General features: G+C 41.9%; 2 protein-coding genes across 9 annotated transcripts in view; one reads left to right on the top strand and one right to left on the bottom strand.

The window, feature by feature from the left end:
* LOC139550602 (uncharacterized) overlaps positions 1–743 on the bottom strand; it is a 14,490-nt gene extending 13,747 nt beyond the window's left edge. The window contains exon 1 of one of the 2 annotated variants that reach the window (XM_071361595.1): positions 403–743. In XM_071361595.1, coding sequence (XP_071217696.1) covers positions 403–409 — 7 coding nt within the window. In that variant the 5' untranslated portion in view covers positions 410–743. The remainder of the gene's footprint in view (positions 1–402) is intronic. The other variant, XM_071361597.1, reaches the window with a different exon arrangement.
* Positions 1–24,363, top strand: part of LOC139550600 (protein-L-isoaspartate O-methyltransferase domain-containing protein 1-like) — a 24,523-nt gene extending 160 nt beyond the window's left edge. For 2 of the 7 annotated variants that reach the window (XM_071361584.1, XM_071361587.1), the window contains exons 2-9: positions 5,307–5,404; positions 5,951–6,037; positions 6,851–7,166; positions 7,449–7,615; positions 7,866–7,968; positions 14,967–15,138; positions 19,669–19,792; positions 20,296–24,363. In XM_071361584.1, coding sequence (XP_071217685.1) covers positions 7,027–7,166; positions 7,449–7,615; positions 7,866–7,968; positions 14,967–15,138; positions 19,669–19,792; positions 20,296–20,723 — 1,134 coding nt within the window. In that variant the 5' untranslated portion in view covers positions 5,307–5,404; positions 5,951–6,037; positions 6,851–7,026 and the 3' untranslated portion in view covers positions 20,724–24,363. Of the gene's footprint in view, positions 1–5,306; positions 5,405–5,738; positions 5,778–5,950; positions 6,038–6,850; positions 7,167–7,448; positions 7,616–7,865; positions 7,969–14,966; positions 15,139–19,668; positions 19,793–20,295 lie in introns of all 7 variants that reach the window. The other 5 variants (XM_071361585.1, XM_071361583.1, XM_071361589.1 and 2 more) reach the window with 3 other exon arrangements.
* The last annotated feature ends 220 nt before the right edge of the window (positions 24,364–24,583 follow it).

A 24,583-nucleotide genomic window follows, 5' to 3' on the forward strand; every position in this document is an offset into this window, starting at 1 on the left:
AGTGCAATGTCGACATTTTGTCTGTTATAAAGTGGCTACTCGCTAACTACCATGGCTTTGTCTGAATTGGTGACGCACAGACTGTTTGGGCCTGCATGTGTTCAAAACTTCTAGAGACGATTAACATCTTTTTACACTAATGTCCATCTGTCAACTCCACTTCCTTTCACCACGAATCGCTATGTATTTTTGCCAATTAGTTAGTTAGTTGATCATGGCCATCATCGACTGCTAAATGGAGCCTGGAGTTAGCTGGCAACGTTCAATATGTATTATACTATTTGGTCCACATTAACTATTGAACCTGCTGCAATGCTGATGGATAGCTATGGCGCAAACATTGTGAAATTTGTTTTGTCACGCCTTGCTTGCATAACAACACTACAGTTTTTAGCTACTAACCTGACATTCGTTGTGGCTAAAAGCCTAGCTAGTTACGTTAGCTAGGTAACGTTAAATTGTCTGCAATGTCGTGTTGTTTGTTTCATGCGTTGTATGATTAAAATAACGCAACACAACACCGTTTCAGCCAATGTATGTCATTTAGCTAACTGATGTTTCTTAGCTAGCCAACGAGCTACATCATGAAGCTCAATTCTATGCAATATAAAAATAAAAATAAAACTGTTATTGTTATCAATTTGAAAGGTAATTAACCAGAAAATAGGCTAGCCCATTTCCTGTTTTTGTTTTGTTTTCCACGATACGCAGTGCTGAGATATCAGGGCAAGATGGTTGGTTAGAAAACGTCCAATCTGTGTGGTAACTGTTTTAGAAAGCAGTTGATTGGCTTCAAATAATTCTGCCAATCCTGGATGAGAACTAGTCAATGAGCGGGTTTCGATTAATGTCATCCGTGTATGCGTGTTTTGCACCGGCTGAAAGTTGATTGCATTCGATTTGGAACCGGGCTGCCTCGCTCTAACCAGGAGTGATATAGCCTAAACTAGATTGAGCACGTGGAGTAATCAGTAGGATTCTGTGTTTTCACATCCAAAAGTGATTGCTTAAATAAATAAAAAACGCCTTATCTGCCTTCCCAATGAAAATTAGAACATATATTTTATGGAAAAGAGATGCTGCCTTGTGGACAACCACCGAGCAGCGCAGATTACTGTAGATTTGAGAAGGGCGCTCCTCCCTCACCACATTTGCCCATCACGTCACGGGCCATAGCCTGATGGACCACGGCTCAAATTACTCAAACTCCGTCACTGTATCATCAGACTACACTAGCTGCCTACAGAGGCAACATTGTAATGTATCTGAGAACAAATGAGTTTATCCTGCAGATGTAGCTAGGCCTATTTGTTTTTCGCTTAATATATAGTTTAGAGAGCTTACTGAACACACTAAACATTATGCTACTGGCCACCTGTCTACTGTTCTTTGACAATTCTTTATGTAAATAGTGCAGGGGAATTAAAAGTCGATTTTTTTCTTTCTACTGACCCAAAAAAGGCAGGTAGCCTAGTGGTTGGAGCATTGGTTTCAGTTACTGGATCGAATCCCCGAGCTGACAAGGTAAACATCTGTCGTTCTGCCCCTGGACAAGGCTGTTTTTATTTATTTATTTATTTTTATTTCACCTTTATTTAGCCAGGTTGGCTAGTTGAGAACAAGTTCTCATTTACAACTGCGACCTGGCCAAGATAAAGCAAAGCAGTGTGACACAGACAACAACACATAGTTACACATGGAATAAACAATAAACAAGCCAATAACACAATAACCAAGTCAATGACACAGTAGAAAAAATAAAGTCTATATACAGTGTGTGCAAAAGGCATGAGGAGGTAAGCAATAAATAGGCCATAGTAGCAAAGAATTACAATTTAGCAGATTAACACTGGAGTGATAAATGAGCAGATGATGATGTGCAAGTAGAGATACTGGTGTGCAAAAGAGCAGAAAAGTAAATCAAAACAGTATGGGGATGAGGTAGGTAGATTGGGTGGGCTATTTACAGATGGACTATGTACAGCTGCAGCGATCGGTTAGCTGCTCAGATGGCTGTGTTTAAAGTTGGTGAGGGAAATAAAAGTCTCCAGCTTCAGCGATTTTTGCAATTCGTTCCAGTCACTGGCAGCAGAGAACTGGAAGGAAAGGCGGCCAAATGAGGTGTTGGCTTTGGGGATGATCAGTGAGATATACCTGCTGGAACGTGTGCTACGGGTGGGTGTTGTTATCGTGACCAGTGAACTGAGATAAGGCGGAGCTTTCCCTAGCATAGACTTATAGATGACCAGTGGGTCTGGCGACGAATATGTAGCGAGGGCCAGCCGACTAGAGTATACAGGTCGCAGTGGTGGGTGGTATAAGGTGATTTGGTAACAAAACGGATGGCACTGTGATAGACTGCATCCAGTTTGCTGAGTAGAGTATTGGAAGCTATTTGTAGATGACATCTCCGAAGTTGAGGATCGGTAGGATAGTCAGTTTAACTAGGGTAAGTTTGGCGGCGTGAGTGAAGGAGGCTTTGTTGCAAAATAGAAAGCCGATTCTAGATTTGATTTTGGATTGGAGATGTTTAATATGAGTCTGGAAGGAGAGTTTACAGTCTAGCCAGACACCTAGGTATTTATAGTTGTCCACATATTCTAGGTCAGAACCGTCCAGGGTGGTGATGCTAGTCGGGCGGGCGGGTGTGGGTAGCGAACGGTTGAAAAGCATGCATTTGGTTTTACTAGTTACTACTTAACCCACTGTTCCTCGGTAGACCGTCATTGTAAATAAGAATTTGTTCTTAACTGACTTGCCTAGTTAAATGAAGGTTAAATAAAAAAAAATGAACTGTGAATCATCATTTGTTTACCCTGTACGCACATTGAGTAACACAGTATAATGTAGCCTACATCTTGGCCCCTGTCCAGATCGATAGCGCATGGTCTTGTGTATAGATAGGATTTCACTGAGCATGTTATTGGGTTGTTGTCCCAGGATCGGTTACATGTTTCGTCACCCGGCCCAGCAGGTTGGCTGTCCCTGTCACTGAGTCGGATACCAGCCAGTCTCCCTCGTTCTTAGAAAGCCATGACATGTCACGGCATGTTCTCTCTTGGCCTAAGCCCAGTGGGTCAACTCAGGCCTCACATCCTGGTTAACCATGTGAAATAATCATGATTTGTCATTTAATCCGGGTCACGCTCAGTAGGCAAATGTTATAGAGCGTTGCAGATTAAAAGGTCTTGAATAGAGCTGACATGATTCTTTATTCAAATCAAATTTTATTAGTCACATGCGCCGAATACAACAGGTGTAGACCTTACAGTGAAATGCTTACTTATGATCCCCTAACCAACAATGCAGTTTAAAAAAAATACAGATAAGAATAAGAGATAAAAATAACAAGAAATTAAAGAGCAGCAGTAAAATAACCATAGCGAGACTATATACAGGGGGGTACCGATACAGAGTAAATGAGCGGGGCCACCAGTTATTTGAGGTAGTATGTACATGTAGGTAGAGTTATTAAAGGGACTATGCAAAGATTACAACAGAGAGTAGCAGTGGTGTAAAGAGGGTTGGGGGCACTGCATGTAGTCTGGGTAGCCATTTGACTAGATGTTCAGGAGTCTTATGGCTTGGGGGTAGAAGCTGTTTAGAAGCCTCTTGGACCTAGACTTGGCGATCCGGTACTGCTTGCCATGCGGTAGCAGAGAGAACAGTCTATGACTAGGGTGGCTGGAGTCTTTGACAATTTTTAGGGCCTTCCTCTGACGCCGCCTGGTATAGAGGTCCTGGATGGAAGGAAGCTTGGCCTCAGTGATGTAATGGGCCGTTCACACTACCCTCTGTAGTGCCTTGCGGTCGGTGGCCGAGCAGTTGCCATACCAGGCAGTGATGCAACCAGTCAGGATGCTCTCGATGGTGCAGCTGTAGAACCTTTTGAGGATCTGAGGACCCATGACAAATCTTTTCAGTCTCCTGAGGGGGAATAGGCTTTGTTGTGCCCGCTTCACAACTGTCATGGTATGCTTGGACCATGTTAGTTTGTTGGTGATGTGGACACCAAGGAACTTGAAGCTCTCAACCTGCTCCACTGCAGCCCTGTCGATGAGAATGGGGGCATGCTCGGTCCTCCTTTTCCTGTAGTCCACAATCATCTGCTTTGTCTTGATCACGTTGAGGGAGAGGTTGTTGTCCTGGCACCACACGGCCAGGTCTCTGATCTCCTCCGTATAGGCTGTCTCGTTGTTGTCGGTGATCAGGCCTACCACTGTTGTGTCATCGGCAAATTTAATGATGGTGTTGGAGTCGTGCCTGGCAGTGCAGTCATGAGTGAACAGGGAGTACAGGAGGGGGTTGAGCACGCACCCCTGAGGGGCCCCTGTGTTGACGATCAGCGTGGCAGATGTGTTGTTACCTACCCTTACCACCAGAGGGCGGCCCGTCAGAATCTAGTTTCAGAGGGAGGTGTTTAGTCCCATGGTCCTTAGCTTATTGATGAGCTTTGAGGGCACTATGGTGTTGAATGCTGAGCTGTAGTCAATGAATAGCATTCTCACATAGGTGTTCCTTTTGTCCAGGTGGGAAAGGGCAGTGTGGAGTGCAATAGAGACTGCATCATCTGTGGATCTGTTGGGGTGGTATGCAAATTGGAGTGGGTCTAGGGTTTCTGGGATGATGGTGTTGATGTGAGCCATGACCAGCCTTTCAAAGCACTTAATGGCTACAGACGTGAATGCTACAGGTTGGTAGTTATTTAGGCAGGTTTGGTAAAAATGGACTTAAGTTTCCCTATGTTAAAGTCCCCGGCTACTAGGAGCGCCGCCTCTGGGTGAGCATTTTCCTGTTTGCTTATGGTGGAACACAGCTCATTCAATGCTGTCTTAGTGCCAGCCTCTGACTGTGGTGGTATGTAAACAGCTACAAAGAATACAGATGAAAACTCTCTCAGTAGATAGTATGGTCTACAGCTTGTCATGAGATACTCTACCTCAGGCGAGCAATAGCTCAAGACTTCCTTAGATATTGTGCACCAGCTGTTGTTTACAAAAATACATAGACTGCCGCCCCTTGTCTTACCAGACGCTGCTGTTCTATCCTGCCGGTACATCGTATAACCAGCCAGCTGTATGTTGATGTTGTCGTCGGTCAGCCACGACTCCGTGAAGCATAAGATGTTACAGTTTTTAATGTCCCGTTGGTAGTTCCATCTTCCGCGTAACTCGTCGATTTTATTGCCCAAAGATTGCACGTTTGCTAGCAGAATGGAGGGAAGTGGGGGTTTATTCGATCGCCTATGAATTCTCAGAAGGCAGCTCGACATTCGGCCCCTCTTTCTCCGCCTCCTCTTCACGCAGATCACGGGGATCGGGGCCTGTTCCCGAGGAAGCAGTGTATCCTTCGCGTCGGGCTCGTCAGAGTCGTGAAAGGAAAAAGAGGATTCTACTAGTCCGTGGTGAGTAATCGCAGTCCTGGTCTCTAGAAGTTATTTTCGGTCATAAGAGACGGTAGCGGCAACATTATGTACAAAATAAGTAAAAAAAGAAGTTACAAACAACACAAAAAAACACAATCGACTGGGGGTAAAACGTCTGCCATCTTCTTCGGCGCCATCTTGTACTTGTTAGAGGTGTGTTTGTTCTACATGGGATATTTCTAGCTTATTTGAACGGTCCACAACTTTGTGCCCAACTGAATGCAGCCCTGAACATAGGTGTTTAATGCATAGGCGAATATAATTTCTCGCTGTGTGTATATTTAGCTAACTAGGTTATCTGAATCTATTGCAGGATTTCCGGTCAAGTTCAAACCGAATGTACCTATTTTAGGTAACTAAATTAGCTCCCACCCTTCTCTGTCTGTATGTTTAAGACAAGTCATAGGCTTGTCAGCAGCAGCATGCATGGCTGCAGTGCAGTGCAGTACTCTACTCAGTCCTTTACTGCTGGTGGAATACCTTTACTGCTTGACCCATTTTGACAGCCCTTTTTTTTGGTTGCAGATAACTCAAAGGACTATGCATTTCAGGGATGGATGAATAAAACCAGAACAAACATCTGCTCCTGTAACACAGTACTATCATACAAGGGTGAGAATGAATCAATTATTTATTTTGCCAGTGTGTGAAAGAAGAGGCAATGGAAAATTACCTCTCCACAAGCCCTACTAGCTACTGTACTACAATGTCACCTCTGAATGTAATCTTTATTAGCTGACTCAGATGTGTTAGGTGGAGATGCTGAGAAGGCTGATAGAGAATTCAAAACGTGTCTTCCTCTGCTGTGTCTTTCATACACTGTAGATGGGCATTATGATCTCCTCACAGACCATACTCATTCGAGTCATGCTAGGTTTTTCACTTATGTTTTTTAGTAACTGAAATGATAAGTAGCTACCCGTCCTGCAGTGTTTTTCACGCTTCATAAAAACAGGATACTATACTTAGTATTCTATAGTTTTACAGAATTATTAATGAAAATCTCATTGTAGTTAACATCAATAAAATCATAACAATTTTGGTTACCACTAGCTTCATGTGCTTACACAGTAATTCACAACATATATTTTTCTCCATAGTTGCTTGCTTTGCACTATCTGTAGCTACATGGGTAATGCTTGCTTTGCACTGTCTGTAGCTACATGGGTAATGCTTGCTTTGCACTATCTGTAGCTACATGGGTAATGCTTGCTTTGCACTATCTGTAGCTACATGGGTAATGCTTGCTTTGCACTATCTGTAGCTACATGGGTAATGCTCGCTTTGCACTGTCTGTAGCTACATGGGTATTGACCTCTAGGCTGCGTAGTTCTGGTTTCTCCATAGACTGACACCCCCTGCTATACTTATCATCTTATCTCTCTTTTATCATTGTCTCCCTCTCTCTCAATTCCCTGGAGTTAGCCTATCTTGATATGACAATGGTGTGAAGTGGCCCTCAGGGAAGAAGAACACAAGTCCCTCAGGTGTCCCACTGTCCTCTTCATCGCTCCATGCCCCGCTAAGAAGACAACACAGTGTTCCACTTGTGGAAAGAAGAGTTTTGCACCCTCTTTTTGCTCTACCGTTTCTTTCTCGCCATGGGGGGTGCAGTGAGCGCCGGGGAGGACAACGATGATCTGATTGACAACCTGAAGGAGGCGCAGTACATCCGTACAGGTCGCGTGGAGCAGGCCTTCAGGGCCATAGACCGCGGGGACTACTACCTGGATGGCTACAGGTACTACACTACCCTTAATGCTCTATACAACCTATCCAGTTTTATCAACATCAGGTTTGGGGTCCATTTCAATTCAGGAAGTAAACAGAAATTCCAATTCCATATTTTTCTCATAAGCAAAAAATACAATGTGAATTTCAGTTTATTTCCTGAATCAACTGAATTGAAAAGGTATTTCCCCAACCTTGGTACCTATAATGCTCTGTAGAAAATTGTTTTATCTTAGTAAACATTTTCCTGGAGCTAACATAAGGGTGTCCCATCTCCTTACCTACACTACAGGGACAATGCCTATAAGGACCTGGCGTGGAAGCATGGCAACATCCACCTTTCTGCCCCCTGTATCTACTCTGAGGTGATGGAGGCTCTGAAGCTCCAGCAGGGACTGTCCTTCCTCAATCTGGGCAGTGGGACTGGATACCTCAGCACCATGGTGGGACTCATAATAGGTAACGATGCCTCTGTTTGTTTAATTAAATACTTTTCCATTCTACGATGTGTTGAGATATTCATTTAAATCTTGATTAACGATTATATGGTGATGGTATACATCAATGCTCTAGCCCTAATTAGTTAACCTATGCTTAAATAACACAAGGCAACACACATGGATAGCATACAAAGTCAAACGCAGCCCCACAACCGGTCGGATTCTGATGTGTAATCACTGCAAATGAACTTGTAATTGTTTTTTTGCAGGTCCATTTGGTGTGAACCATGGAGTGGAGCTCCATACCGATGTGGTGGAATACGCCAAGGAGAAACTAGATGACTTCATCAAGAATAGTGACAGCTTTGATAAGTGAGTTGGAAGCTTAATCAAAACGTTACACATGTTATATAGGGTGTAATGGTGCATGCAGTGAAACTCTGGTTAAATAACTAGATGCAGTTCAGTTAGTATTTATCTGCCTGCCAATTTTCAGACATGGAAATTGCCTTACAGTGATGCTCCAGAGCTTTTGTATAATTTCAGCCTTTTATTTTATTTTGTTGTTGTTGACTTTCCCCCTCTGTTTCCGCTACTGAATTTATCACCCAGGGAGGACTTGGCCTACAGGCCATGATTAATTATTGTGAAGATCTAGATTATAGACTGCATTTCTTGTAGATACCGTCTTTCTTTTTTTGTACATAGTATAGAGCACATAAATGCTTAATACAAATACTTTTTTCCTTTATTTTTCTTCATTCCCCACCCTAACTCAACAAGTCTGCAAACTTTACTTTAAAGGTCTGAAAGGTTAAATGGTTACTTATTTTATGTTTGACTTTTTTTTTCTCAATAACCCCAAAAATATGCTGCTTTAGAGATTTCATATGTAAAGCCACTCACCGTTATGCTGCAACCCTGTAATGATAGTGCAGGTAGGGGAGAACCGACGCGGGAGGGCTGGGGGGCTAGGGGGAGTGGGTCATGGGAGGAGGGGGGGGTTTCTGGGTGGGGAACGACCAATGGGTTGGTTCCCCTGTGGGTCTTGATTTTTGTTTCACATCCATAGGCTTATTAACACTAAAGATAAAGATTCATCATTAATAATTAATTGTTTTTTGAAAAACAATGGCAACGCTAGCTATTCTCTCTTGGAATTTGAAAGACCTTAATAGTCCTATCAAATGTTCCAGCTGTCTTGATGTCCTAGCAAGACACCATATTGATATGGCAATGCTCCAAGAAACACACCTACTCTAAAAGGATGCACATAGAATAGAGAACCATTTGTACAGACTGGCTGCTTTTTCATCAGGCCCAAACCGAACTAAAGGTGTAATCATAATGATACATAAGAGACTCAAAATCACCATCTTGGGTAAAGGCGAAGGCCAAGAAGGCGGAATCACTTTCCTTAAATGTATACATAATGGAAAGAAAATTGCCTTTTATTAATGTGTACACTCCAAACTCATGATCCTACATTTTTTGATTCTCTGAACAACATATTGTCAAAATTAACTGAATTCCATCTGGTTATCGGGACAGACATGAATGCCATTTTGGACATGCGGGACAAATCTGATAAGACCAACTACAGTCTACAACTACTAACCACCATGCTTACTACTGCCAACTTAAAATTTCAGAATCTCCTACGCAACAAGATGGCGTTTCAATGTTTCATAACTACAAACTCCTACATTCTGTGATCAATTTGAAATTGAACTAAATTAATTCATAATGATCAATAAAAATTAATCGATGAACCCCGGATGCTATGGGATGCCATCATAGATTTTATAAAAAATAATGGAACTGCATTTGCATCTGTGTTGAATAAATCACAATTAAAAAAGATAGCAGAATTGGAACTGTTGTTATTTGCGGTAGTGTTCTCAACAAACACTTACTCTTTTCTAAGTCAAGACCAAGCTTAATTTATTAATAATACAGAGAGCAGAATTTGCCATCCATCAAGTTAGACTCAACCATTAATTCCATGGTAATCGTCCCAGTCGTTTACTGGCCAAAAAGCTTTGCAATAATGATCAATTAGCTGATATAGCACCTATTGAATCTGAAATAGGGGAATTACTATCAGAACCCAAATTAATCAAAGATTCTCCCGCTTCTATAAAGAATTGTACACCTCTGATTTTAAATCCACACCAAGCCAGACTATCCTTTCTAAAATAATTAAGAACTCCTCTTCTCTCAACAGAGGAAGCCAGCTCGCTGGGAGCCCAAATCTCTCTCAATGAACTCAAAAGGGCATTGGATAGCACGAATAAAGGCAAATTACCTGGATGTGATGGTATTTCTTCTGAGCTCTATTTCAAATTTTGTAATCAATTAGGGTGGGTTTGTTAAACACTTTTTCCTTGGATAACCTCCATCGATTATTACAGATCTTAAATACATACAGCTCCTTGGGCTGCTTAATCGCTCGATGCAGAAAAAGCTTTTAATAGACTAGAATGGTCATCTCTGGTCTGTCTTAGAACCTATGGGAATTGTCTCCAATTTCATTAATATGATTAAAATGCTATATGCCAATTCCTCAGCCATAGTTATAACAGGCAATATCTGCTCCTCTCCTTTCAGAATCAATAGAAGCAGCAGACAAGGCGATCCAATTTCTACTTTGCTATTTTTATTATCCATGGAACCCCTGCCCAAGGCAATTCATCAATCAAAGGAAAGAACACACATTTCTTTCAAATCTACTGATCACTCATCTCATTATACACAGATTATATTTTACTACAATGAACAAATATATAAAAGCAACATGTAAAGTCTTGGTCCCACGTTTCATGAATTTATTTAAACTGACTTATTTCCTTAAATGAACTGTAACTCAAAACAAAATGTTTGTTGCATGTTGCGTTTATATTTTGGTTAAGTATATATTTACAATTTAGGTCAGCTATGCTAGCCAGTGGAGGCCCTTGGGAAACCCAACTATTGAACCATCCAATTATGGTCCCAAAAGGACTGATCTTTATAATATATAAACAACTTTTGGGAAGCTCATATTCTGAGTTAGCCATTAAGAAAGTATGGGCCCCAGATCTAATTGAATTTGAACAACCCTTTTAACTGGAACAGAATATGTAAATATATGACAATGGCATCCTTTAATCTAAACTATAAACGTAAACATTTTACGTTTGTTCACAGACTGTATTTAAGACAGAGGAAACATTTTACGATGACATTCGTCCCAACTGTTCACTGTGTCTCCTAAATCAAGTAGGCACATTCCTTCATATCATGTGGGAGTGCCCTGCAGTTAAATGCTTTTAATCTATTATGTTACTTAATCATGATAGCTCCTTGAATCTCTCAATCAATCAAAGACAATTACTGATGTAGGCTCTTCGATGGCAGTAACCTCACTCTCTCCCAATTTGCCAGTGGATACAGTTACTATTAGATGTTAAAACATTAGAATTATCGACAGCAATAACTAATGGTGCTAGTCAAAGAACAATTGAGGCCTGGACAAATATACTGTGGTTGGATGGAGACATGTTGGTTCGGTGAATAGGAGGGGAGATTGGGGGTAGAGGCCCACTTGTATGTATATTTTTTTGGGGGGGTTAATACTGAATTTATTGTTAATTAAACTCTATGTATTTCTTACTTTTGTTTTTAATTTGAGTGGCATCCCACGGGTACATTTTATATAAAACAAAAATATTAATTGAAATTGATATTGTACCTCTAAATTCAAGTCATTTTTCCAACAATTGTTGACAGACAGATTATTTCACTTATAATTCACTGTATCACAATTCTAGTGGGGCAGAAGTTTACATACACTAAGTTGACTGTGCCTTTTAAACAGCTTGGAAAATTCCAGAAAATGATGTCATGGCTTTAGGAGCTTCTGATAGGCTAATTGACATCATTTGAGTCAATTGGATGTGAACCTGTAGATGTATTTCAAGGCCTACCTTCAAACTTCAGCCAAGACCTCAGAAAAAAATTGTAGACCTCCACAAGTCTGGTTCATCCTTGGGACTAATTTCCAAACACCTGAAGGTACCACATTCATCTGTACAAACAATAGTACAAGTATAAACACCATGGGACCACACAGCCGTCATACCGCTCAATAAGGAGACGCGTTCTGGTTTAAGGACAACAAAGGCAAGGTATCGGAGTGGCCATCACAAAGCCCTGCCCTCAACCCTATAGAACATTTGTGGGCAGAACTGAAAAAGCATGTGCGAGCAAGGAGGCTTCTGAAACGTTTGACCCAAGTTAAACAATTTAAAGGCAATGCTAACAAATACTAATTGAGTGTATTTAAACTTCTAACCCACTGGGAATGTGATGAAAGAAATAAAAGCTGAAATAAATCATTCTCTCTACTATTATTCTGAAATTTCACATTCTTAAAATTAAGTGGTGATCCTAACTGACCTAAGACGGGGAATTTTTACTTGGATTAAATATCATACATTGTGAAAAACTGAGTTGAAATGTATTTGGCTAAGGTGTATGTACATTTCCGACTTCAACAAATATATATATAACTCTTCAAAAAAAAGAAACGTCCATTTTTCAGGACCCTGTCTTTCAAAGATAATTCATAAAAACCCAAATAACTTCACAGATCTTCATTGTAAAGGGTTTAAACACTGTTTCACATGCTTGTTCAATGAACCCATAAACAATTAATGAACATGCACCTGTGGAACGGTCGTTAAGACACACTGCTTACAGAAGGTAGGCAATTAAGGTCACAGTTATGAAAACTTCGAACACTAAAGAGGCCTTTCTACTGACTGAAAAACGCCAAAAGAAAGATGCCCAGGGTCCCTGCTCACCTGCGTGAACGTGCCCGAGGCATGCTGCAAGGAGGCATGAAGACTGCAGATGTGGCCAGGGCAATAAATTGCAATGTCCGTACTGTGAGACGCCTAAGACATTACTACAGGGAGACAGGGCGGACAGCTGATCATCCTCACAGTGGCAGACCACGTGTAACAACACCTGCACAGGATTGGTACATCCGAACATCACACCTGTGGGACAGGTACAGGATGGCAACAACTGCCCGAGTTACACCAGGAACGCACGATCCCTCCATCAGTGCTCAGACTGTCCGCAATAGGCTGAGAGAGGCTGGACTGAGGGCTTGCAGGCCTGTTGTAAGGCAGGTCCTCACCAGACATCACCGGCAACAACGTCGCCTATGGGCACAAACCCACCGGCGCTGGACCAGACAGGACTGGCAAAAAGTGCTCTTCTCTGACGAGTCGCGGTTTTGTCTCACCAGGGGTGATGGTCGGATTCGCGTTTCTTGTCGAAGGAATGAGCGTTGACACCGAAGCCTGTATTCTGGAGCGGAATCGATTCGGAGGTGGAGGGTCCGTCATGGTCTGGGGCGGTGTGTCACAGCATCATCGGACTGAGCTTGTTGTCATTGCAGGCAATCTCAACGCTGTGCGTTACAGGGAAGACATCCTCCTCCCTCATGTGGTACCCTTCCTGCAGGCTCATCCTGACATGACCCTCCAGCATGACAATGCCACCAGCCATACTGCTCGTTCTGTGCGTGATTTCCTGCAAGACAGAAATGTCAGTGTTCTGCCATGGCCAGCGAAGAGCCCGGATCTCAATCCCATTGAGCATGTCTGGGACCTGTTGGATCGGCGAGTGAGGGCTAGGGCCATTCCCCCCAGAAATGTCCGGGAACTTGCAGGTGCCTTGGTGAAAGAGTGGGGTAACATCTCACAGCAAGAACTGGCAAATCTGGTGCAGTTCATGATGAGGAGATGTACGGCAATACTTAATGCAGCTGGTGGCCACACCAGATACTGACTGTTACTTTTGATTTTGACCCCCCCTTTTTTCAGGGACACATTATTCCATTTCTGTTCGTCACATGTCTGTGGAACTTGTTTATGTCTCAGTTGTTGAATCTTGTTATGTTCATACAAATATTTGCGCAAAATAAACGCAGTTGACAGACTTTTCTTTTTTTGCTGAGTTTAGTACCAGTCAAAAGTTTGGACACCTACTCATTCCAGTGTTTTTCTTTCTTTTTTACTATTTTATACATTGTAAAATAATAGTGAAGACATAAAAACGAGGAAATAACACATATGGAATCATGTAGTAACCAAAAAAAGTGTATATTTTTGAGATTCTTCAAAGTAGCCACCCTTTGCCTTGATGACAGCTTTGCACACTCTTGGCATTCTCTCAACCAGCTTCATGAGGAATGCATTCCAACAGTCTTGAAGGAGTTCCCACATATGCTGAGCACTTGTTGGCTGCTTTTCCTTCACTCTGCGGTCCAACTCATCCCAAACCATCTCATTTGGGTTGAGGTCGGGTGATTGTTGAGGTCAGGTCATCTGATGCAGCACTCCATCACTCTCCTTCTTGGTCAAGTAGCCCTTACACAGCCTGGAGGTGTGTTGGGTCATTGTCCTGTTGAAAAACAAATGATAGTCCCACTAAGTGCAAACCAGATGGGATGGCATATTGCTGCAGAATGCTGTGGTAGCCATTTTGGTTAAGTGTACCTTGAATTCTAAATAAATCGGTGGCGGTCCTCATGAGAGCCAGTTTCATCATAGCGCCTGATGGTTTTTACGACTGTGCTTGAAGAAACTTCAGAATTTCTTAAAATGTTCAGGATTTACTGACTTTCATGTCTTAAAGTAATGATGGTCTGTCGTTTCTCTTTGCTTATTTGAGCTGTTCTTGCCATAATATGGACTTGGTCTTTTACCAAATAGTCTTCTGTATACCACCCCTATTGTCACAACACAACTGATTGGCTCAAACGCATTAAGAAGAAAAGTAATTCCACAAATTAACTTTTTTAACAAGGCACACCTGTCCATTGAAATGCAATCCAGGTGACTACCTCGAAGCTGGTTGAGGGAATGCCAAGAGTGTGCGACGCTGTCATCAAGGCAAAGGGTGGCTACTTTGAAGAAAAATATAAAATATATTTTGATTTGTTTAACACTTTTTGATTTACTTGATTCCATTTGTGTTATTTCATAGTTATTATTCTACAATGTAAAACATAGTAAAAATTAAGAAAAACCCTTGAATGAGTAGGTGTGTCCAAACGTACATATATAATTTATTTTTAATTCCTAATTCCTAATTCCTATGTATGTTACAAATACTAATTCATACAATATGTTATGAATTCGTAACTGCTAAAGATCCTGGACAGCATCTTTTAAGACGTGTCTTGCCATTTGAATACATTTTAAGGCGTTGAAATCTTTTTTACATTATTTCTGACTGATTGAAACATTTTTTTTCATGGATGCCTTTTGGCTTGCTTTTATTACCTTTTTACTTTATTTTGTTTTTGTCAGGTTTGAGTTCTGTGAACCCATCTTTGTGGTGGGCAACTGTCTGGAGATCTCGTCAGACAGCCACCAATACGATCGTATCTACTGTGGTGCGGGGTTGCAGAAGGATCATGAAAATTACATGAAAATCCTGCTCAAAGTTGGGGGTATTCTAGTGATGCCTATAGAGGATCAGGTAAGCGGTAGAATGTCTCTGAATAATGCAGATATTATAAACATCATTATTCATGATAGTGCCGTCTGCGAGGCTGCGTCTGAAGTGGCAACTTATTCACTATGTAGTGCAATACTTTTGACCAGAGCACTATGGGCCCTGATCTAAAGAAGTGCACTATATACGTAATAGGTTGCCATTTGGGATGCTGTTAGTGATACAGCCCTGGCCTGCATGACCAATGATGTTACGATATCCAGCCATCGTTATTGTTCCTCAGAAGCCCTTGAACTGGTACTTACGCCATCAGTCTGGTCTATTTTGTCCTCTAACAAATTGGAAAATAGAAAAAACACTTTAGAAAAAGGATGACGTTGTGTGGCACTCAAGCAGAGAAATAACATTTTTGAAGGGCTTGCACAAGCCCACACAGTCTGTCGTCTTGTGAAATGGAAAGTCTAGCTGCTTATGTTGTTTTTCAGAAAACAGTTGGAACTCCTGCATTGCCAGGTTTGTGTGGTGGTGCAATAAAGAGGGGGAAGGTTTTGATGTGGGGAATTGAGGCCAAGGGCTGAGGCAGCTTAGAAGCTCAGGTCCACCACAGTTCCTCTGGATCAACACCTCCATGTGATGGCCAAAACCAGCTTTTTGTCAAGTAGATATTTGAAGGCACCCATGTCTCTTTCTGGTGTGGAACTGAAGATGCATTATAATACATGTTATTTTGTCCCTCTTGTCTTGGTGTATTGGTGGTGGTGTTATTATGGTTGGTATAACTTTTCCATTGTCTAGTGCTGGGTACTCCAAATTCGACCAGATTTTTATTTGCCCCCCCAAGCTTTCTAATAAAATAAAATAAACAACATCCTAAATTGTTGTTGAAGATTAAGACTGTCAAATCACCAAGAAATCAGCTCAGTGATTTTAAGTATTCCCACACATAAATAGAGAGGCATACGTGATCGTATCCCAATGTAATCAAGGTTTTGAATGATTCTGTTTTTGTCAAATACTATATCTGTTTGGGCTTCTTGCATTCATTTTGCAATGTACAAATGATTTATAATTGTGTACTGGCCCCCTGACCATCCTCTCAAGAAAGAAATCGGTCTGCGGCTGAATGTAATTGGGGACCCCTGAGGGATATCCGACACTGCAAGCTAGATCTACTCTGGGTTTTCTAAAGCTAACCAGCTTCAAGTTAGATTCACATTCCAGCTCAGGCTTTATCCATATTACGACGGTGGATATTGATTGTCCACCTGCCACTACCTCTGGCAGGCTTGTGACTGCGCGTGCATGTCACACATGGCTAGTCATTCAGACAATGCTGAAACATAAATCCATGGGCGAGTGAGTGACAAATTTTCATTTGTGCCGAAATCAAAATGAAAGGAAATGTATCTTGCAAATTCAGCAGGCTATGGCGTGAAATGGGCTTTCAGAAGCGCCGTCTTTATTTTATGACTTACTGGTAATGCCGTCTTTGGTGTGCACAAACACCTTTTTTTCCCACACATATCAATATATTTTTTTAATTATTAAGTCATGCAAAGGTGTTACATTGCGTGAAGTTTTAAATGCATTCTGTCTTTACTAAATGTGTAATGTGATATATTCCAACACTACAAATTTTTTTACACCAAAAACCCATTGGATTAATATAATATTTAATCAGTCTTCCTCAAATGAAGGTGATGATGACGCAAATTCTTTGCAAGAAGGAGGGAATTTGATTTCATTCGTCATCAACTCGCAGCTCAATCATTTAATTCAGGGTAAGCAGAGTCAGCCGTGAGTTAGCCAGGTTATTATTGAAGGATTCATTGCCATAAAAATGAAAGGTCAGCCACTTTTGTATTGGAGTCCGCAGTTGAACTCAGAGTTGACCAAAGTTACCTCGCTATCTCCTCAAACCTGATTCGTAGGATACCCCTCTGGTCTAGTGGAATGGTGGTGTTAACATGATTGGTATGCGTCTAGTAGATTGGTGTTTAAAACTCTACAGGATCGGTCATTGAGTGTGCCAGCCAGAGCCCGGACTTAAACCCGATCGAACTTCTCTGGAGAGACCTGAAAATAGCTGTGCAGCAACGCTCCCCATCCAACCTGACAGATCTTGAGAGGATCTGCAGAGAAGAATGGGAGAAACCCTCCAAATAAGCTTGTAGCTTCATACCCAAGAAGACTCAAGGCTGTAATCGCTGCCAAACGTCCTTCAACAAAGTACTGTGTAAAGGCTCTGAATACTTATGTAAATGTCATATTTCATTAAAAAAAATTGATTTCTAAAAACCTGTTTTTGCTTTGCCATTATGAGGTAATGTGTGTAGATTTAGTGGGGAAAACAATTTAATCCATTTTAGAATGAGGCTGTAAAGTAACAAAATGTGGAAAAAGTCAAGGGGTCTGAATACGTTCCAAATTCACTGTATTGCCCTATCCCACCTGGACAAGAGGAATACCTATATAAGAATGCTGTTCACCAACTATAGCTCAGCCTTCAACACCTTAGTGGCCTCTAAGCTCATCACTAAGCTTCATCACTAAGCTCAGTGCCCTGGGTCTGAACCCCTCCCTGTGCAACTGGGTTCTGGACTTCCTGACGGGCCGATCCCAGGTGGTGAAGGAAGGCCACAAAACCTCCGCCACGCTGATCCTCAACACGGGCCCCACACGGGTGTGTGGTCAGCCCCCTCCTGTACTCCGTGCTCACCCATGACTGCGTGGCCACGCACGTCTCCAACTTAATCATCAAGTTTGCTGACAACACAACAGTAGTAGGCCTGATTACCAACAATGACGAGACAGCCTACAGGGTGGAGTGGTGCAAGAAAAATAACTTCCCCATCAATGTCAACAAAACGAAGGAGCTGAAATGGTCCCTTCACACCGACAGTGTGGTGAAGAAGGCGTAACAGTGCCTCCTCAAACTCACAAGACTGGAGAAATTTGGCTAGGCCCCTAAGTCCGTCACAAACTTCTACAGATGCACAATTGAGAGCATCCTATCAACTGTATCACCACCTGCTACAGCAATTGCACCATCCGCAACCTCAGGGCTCTCCAGAGGGTGGTACGGTCAGCCCAACTCCCCATCGGGGGAACACTGCCTGCCCTCCAGGAGCTCTATAGCACCCAGTGTCACAGCAAGGCCAAGAAGATCAAGGACCTTAGCCACCCAAGCCACAGCCTGTTCACCCCACTACCATCTACAAGACGTAGACAGTACAGGTGCATCAAAGCTGGGACCCGAGAGACGGATAGATGCTGTTTATCTCCAGGCCATCAGACTGTTAAACAGCCACCACTATACGACCTCCACCCAGTACCCTGCCCTCTGTCCAGTACCCTGCCCTCCGCCCAGTACCCTGCCCTCCACCCAATACCCTGCCTTCCGCCCAGTACCCTGCCCTCTGCCCAGTACCCTGCCCTCCGCCCAGTACCCTGCCCTCCGCCCAGTACCCTGCCCTCCGCCCAGTACCCTGCCCTCTCTGCCCAGTACCCTGCCCTCTCTGCCCAGTACCCTGCCCTCTCTGCCCAGTACCCTGCCCTCCGCCCAGTACCCTGCCCTCTCTGCCCAGTACCCTACTCTGACCTTCAGTCACTGTCACCTGCCGGCTACTCTACACGGCACCTTGGGGACTGCTGTCCTATGTACATAGTCATGGAACACTGGTCACTTAAATAATGTTTACATACAATTTATATACCCTGAGTATACAAAACATTAACACCTGCTCTTTTCATAACATAGACTGACCAGGTGAATCCAGGTGAAAGCTATGATCCCTTATTGATTTCACTTGTTAAATCCACTTCAATCAGTGTAGATGAAGGGAAGGAAACAGGTTAAAGAATCATTTTTAAGCCTTGCGACAATTAAGACATGGATTGTGTATGTGTGTCATTCATAGGGTGAATGGGCAAGAGAAAATATTTAAGTGCCTTTTAAACAGGGTAGTAGGTGCCTTTTAAACAGGGTAGTAGGTGCCATGTGCACCGTTTTTTGTCAAGAACTGCAACAGTGCTGAGTTTTTCACGCTCAAGAGTTTCCTGTGTATATCAAGAATGGTCCACCACCCAGAGGACATCCAGACAACTTGACACAACTGTGGGAAGCATTGGACTCAACGTGGGCCAGGATCAGTGGGAGGCTTTTGACACTTTGTAGAGTCCATGCCCCAATGAATTGAGGCTGTTCTGAGGGCAAAAGTGTGTGTGGGGGGTACATCTTAATATTAGGAAGGTGTTCCTAATGTTTGGTATACGCTGTGTCTACTGATGAACCAAATGTGGGATTCTTTTTTTTAATGTTGGACTATTGTGTGCTTGTTGCTTTTACTGCATTGATTGATTACAACTAGAAACAAAAGCATTTGCTGCACCCAACACAAAACCTGCTAAACTGGGTACGCGACCAGTATAATGTTATTTTATTTGTCTAGTGGATTGGTGTTAACATGGTTGGTATGTTCTCCGTTGTCTCAATGGACTGATGTTATCGTGGTCGCTATACAGTAACTGTCACTCTTTATTTTCTGGTTGCAGCTGATACAGATCACCAGGACTGGTCAGTGTTCCTGGGAGAGTAAGAATATCCTGGCCGTGTCATTCGCTCCTCTGGTCCAGCAGAACAGAGCTGAGGGAAGCAAGCCTGATGCTGTAGAGCTCCGTGAGTTCACTACTCTAACCCCTGTTCTACTTTAAACCTTGGGTCTTATTCACTAGGCAACAAACTAGAAAAATATAAGAGTTTTGCTACGGTGTGCACTAATGATTATATAACCCTGTTCTGTACGCAAACCATTTCTTCTGTTCTCTGTAAATAGACACATCAGAACAATTACCCCTTTGTTTTGTTTTCTATCTCTCTTTTCAAGTTTAAAGTAAGCCACACTTTTTAAGTCGAAGGATTTATTTAAAGTTAAGATGAACCAATTTCTAATAAAAACTTTGCTTTGACTCTAGAGGCTTAGTTACCCTGTGGGTTGGTGCATCATTCAAAGTATTTCATTAACCGTAATGAAATTTTTCCATTACTTATTTTTCTATAAATGTATTTGAAGTATTTTCTCCAAATGACCAACCTATAATCGAGCTCTTGCGTACTGAAATGTTATTGGGCTAATGGGATTTGACCTGCCATCCATGTCCCTGTCCTCTCCTCCTCCTCAGCCCCAGTGACAGTCAGGAGCCTTCAGGACCTGTCTCGCGTCTACATCCGCCGCACCCTCCGAGATCTGACCAATGAAGAATGTCCTGACAAAGGTCTGGTGCAGAGGGCGCCCCAGAAACGCAGGCGCAGGCGTTGCCGGCTGCGACGCATTAACACGTACGTCTTTGTGGGTAACCAGCTGATCCCCCAAGCCATGGAGAGCGAGGAGGATGAACGGATTGACCAGGAGCAGCACAAGGAGGACCAGGAGCAGCAAGAGGCGCAGGAGAAGGAGCAGCAGGAGAAGGAGCAGGAGGAAGAGGAGGAGGAGAGAGACATTGGCAGCGTTGAGATACTAAAGGCAGTGAATGTGCTGAGAGACAAAATCATGACTTTACCTCTGCCTGAATCGCTGAAGACCTATCTGTTATACTACAGAGAAAAATGACTGACTGCTCAACCTTCTGGCATCCGTTCTCATGGATACCATGCCTGCTGAGATGCTTTTCTTCATTCTCCTGTTTTCTCTTTTTTCAGTACTGAATGATGTAGTATTATTTTTTTCTTCAATGTGAACATGGAATGGACACTGAGACTTCCTGGGTCGTCATGGATCATTTTCTATAGTTACTATGATATGGTTATTTTAGTTTTTATGTTATCGATTGTTTTTTGAATTTGTATATCAAAGATTTATTTAAAAGCCTACTGAATGGAAAATCCTTTTCAAATATGGTATTTTGAGGATGTAGATTGTATCACATGTTAATATTCCAGCAAATTGTCACAAAATGAAATTGTATAAAGTAAAATGCTACCTATATTTGATAACAATATGATAATATAAAAATCCAGATTTTTACTGCACCTTTTTATAGAAGCATTATGCACTTGATATTACTGAATTAAGATTTACAATTGCTGAATAGAAGAACCAGAGACCAAAAAAAATGCATGTACACTTCCTATTTGAATCGACGACTATTATGGAACATTTTATGAAACATTTCCTCATGAATCATTGAAGGGGCAATTTTTTCATTGTTCTTTCCTCACACTGTTATGTTTGAGTAGAGGGATTGTAATGCTGTGTGATGATGAGAGATCAATGGGAGATTGGTTTGTCATTTATTTTTTACCGCGTTTTTAAATCTCTGAAGTATTTCTTTAGAATGGTTTTATCCTCTTGCTTTCTCTCACTTTGCTATTAAGTAATAGGCATTTTAACTTGGTGATACATTTTTATTGCCTTGAATGTTTCGTCCGCCAGACTTATTTTAACCTCTTTTTTTTGTTGACGTGCAAAGGGTTTGCAGTTATCATACCAGCAGTTAGGCTAACGGGGAATCTGATGAATTAAGATCTTTCTAATGGTGAATGAAAACGGCCTTGTCTCATATTGATTCTGGGTTCAAGAAATTTTTCCCCCACACATCATCTCCAGCTCTTTATCTAGACCTTGAAGCACTTACAGTACGGCAACACTCAAGACCCATAAAGTCACGGGTATAGGATTCATATAATAATAATAATACTCCTGTACTGCAGTGGTGGCTGATGTCACTTCAAACAGGAGGGCAGGCTCATAGTAATGTTTGGAATGAAACAGTATCTAACCGGAGGACAGGCTCATAGTAATGTTTGGAATGGAACAGTATCTAACAGGAGGACAGGCTCATAGTAATGTTTGGAATGGAGCAGTATCTAACAGGAGGACAGGCTCATAGTAATGTTTGGAATGGAGCAGTATCTAACAGGAGGACAGGCTCATAGTAATGTTTGGAATGAAACAGTATCTAACAGGAGGACAGGCTCATAGTAATGTTTGGAATGGAACAGTATCTAACAGGAGGACAGGCTCATAGTAATGTTTGGAATGGAGCAGTATCTAACAGGAGGACAGGCTCATAGTAATGTTTGGAATGAAACAGTATCTAACAGGAGGACAGGCTCATAGTAATGTTTGGAATGGAACAGTATCTAACAGGAGGACAGGCTCATAGTAATGTTTGGAATGGAGCAGTATCTAACAGGAGGACAGGCTCATAGTAATGTTTGGAATGAAACAGTATCTAACAGGAGGACAGGCTCATAGTAATGTTTGGAATGGAACAGTATCTAACAGGAGGACAGGCTCATAGTAATGTTTGGAATGGAGCAGTATCTAACACATTGAATTTAATTTATTTTGGGTAACAGACATACACAACAAAATGCACAATGTGGACCCAGAGGATATCACTTGAAAGTATTAATTAAAACGCTTGTTTCCAAAGTGGTCCTCGATGGTAAGAACAATACATGTATTACATGGTCTCCATGTATTTGATATCATTTCATTCCAGTCATCACTATGAACTGTTCTCCCCTCACTGGCCTCCACTGCTGTGCAGTGATTAGTAAGTGTTATGGCTTCTCTTAAAGATAATGTTTGTCAGCTTTGGTAAACTCAACATACTGTCCCACATGATCATAAATGTACTATTACTTTCTGGTATGAAAATTTGTACTGTGTTTTAAACCACAACAAATGGCCCGAGGCGGGTCATGACACAAAAACTCACAATACATTGCATAGTACCGCATTTTCTTTTTGCAGTAGCAAAATCACTTTAATGGGAGATTTTGGGATCCTTCTATTTCTGGACTGTGGCAGTATCCACAATAACAAGCACCTCATTCTGTTCTGTTAAATCATGAAAATAGACCTGCCATCCTGGGTGTGATGTACAGTACCAGTTAAAGTTTGGACACACCTACTCAATCCAGGGTTTTTATTTGTACTATCTTCTACATTGTAGAATAATAGTGAAGACATCAAAACTATGAAATAACACATATGGAATCATGTAGTAACCAAGAAAGTGTTAAACAAATCCAAATATATTTTAGATTCTTCAAAGTAGCCACCCTTTGCCTTGATGACAGCTTTGCACACGCTTGGCATTTTCTCAACCAGCTTCATGAGGTAGTCACCTGGAATGCATTTCATTTAACAGGTGTTCCTTGTTAAAAGTTAATTTTGTTCCTTCTTAATGTGTTTGAGCCAATCAGTTGTATTGTGACAAGGTAGGGGTAGTATACAGAAGATAGCTCTATTTGGTAAAAGACCAAGTCCATATTATGGCAAGAACAGCTTAAATAAGCAAAGAGAAATGACAGTCCATCATTACTTTGACTGACCTTCATGTCTTAATCTGGAACATTTCAAGGACTCTGAAAGTCTCTTCAAGTGCAGTCGCAAAATCTATCAAGCGGTATGATAGAACTGGCTCTCATGAGGACCGCCACAGGAAAGGAAAACCCAGAGTTACCTCTAGCTGCAGAGGATAAGTTCATTAGAGTTACCAGCCTCAGAAATTGCAGCCCAAATAAATGCTTCTCAGAGTTCAAGTAACAGACACATCTCAACATCAACTGTTCAGAGGAGACTGTGAATCAGGCCTTCATGGTCAAATTGCTGCAAAGAAACCACTACTAAAGGACATCAATTCTAAGAAGAGACTTGCTTGGACCAAGAAACATGAGCAATGTACATTAAACCGGTGGAAATCTGTCCTTTGGTCTGATGAGTCCAAATTTGAGATTTTTGGTTCCAACCGCTGTGTCTTTGTGAAACGCAGAGTAGGTGAACGGATGATCTCCGCTTGTGTGGTTTCCACCGTGAAGCATGGAGGAGGAGGTGGGATGGTTTTGGGGTTGCTTTGCTGGTGACACTGATTTATTTAGAATTTAAGGCACACTTAACCAGCATGGCTACCACAGCAGTCTGCAGCGATATACCATCCCATCTGGTTTGTGCTTAGTGGCACTATCATTTGTTTTTCAACAGGACAATGACCTAAAACACACCTCCAGGCTGTGTAAAGGCTATTTGACCAAGAAGGAGAGTGCTGAATCAGATGACCTGGCCTCCACAATCACCCGACCTCAACCCAATTGAGATGGTTTGGGATGAGTTGGACCGCAGAGTGAAGGAAAAGCAGCCAACAAGTGCTCAGCATATGTGGGAACTCCTTCAAGACTGTTGGAAAAGCATTCCTCGTGAAGCTGGTTAAGAGAATGCTAAGAGTGTGCAAAGCTGTCATCAAGGCAAAGGGTGGCTACTTTGAAGAATCTCAAATATCTTTTGATTTGTTTAACACTTTTTTAGTTACTACATGATTCCATATGTGTTATTTCATAGTTTGATGTATTCACTATTATTCTACAATGTAGAAAAATGTAGAAAAACCCTTGAATGAGTAGGTGTGTCCAAACTTTAGACTTTTTCTGTATGTATTTTTTTATTTTGGACTAGAGCAATGT

Source organism: Salvelinus alpinus, chromosome 23, assembly GCF_045679555.1.
Source record: "Salvelinus alpinus chromosome 23, SLU_Salpinus.1, whole genome shotgun sequence".
In the NCBI taxonomy this organism is placed as follows: Eukaryota; Metazoa; Chordata; class Actinopteri; order Salmoniformes; family Salmonidae; genus Salvelinus; species Salvelinus alpinus.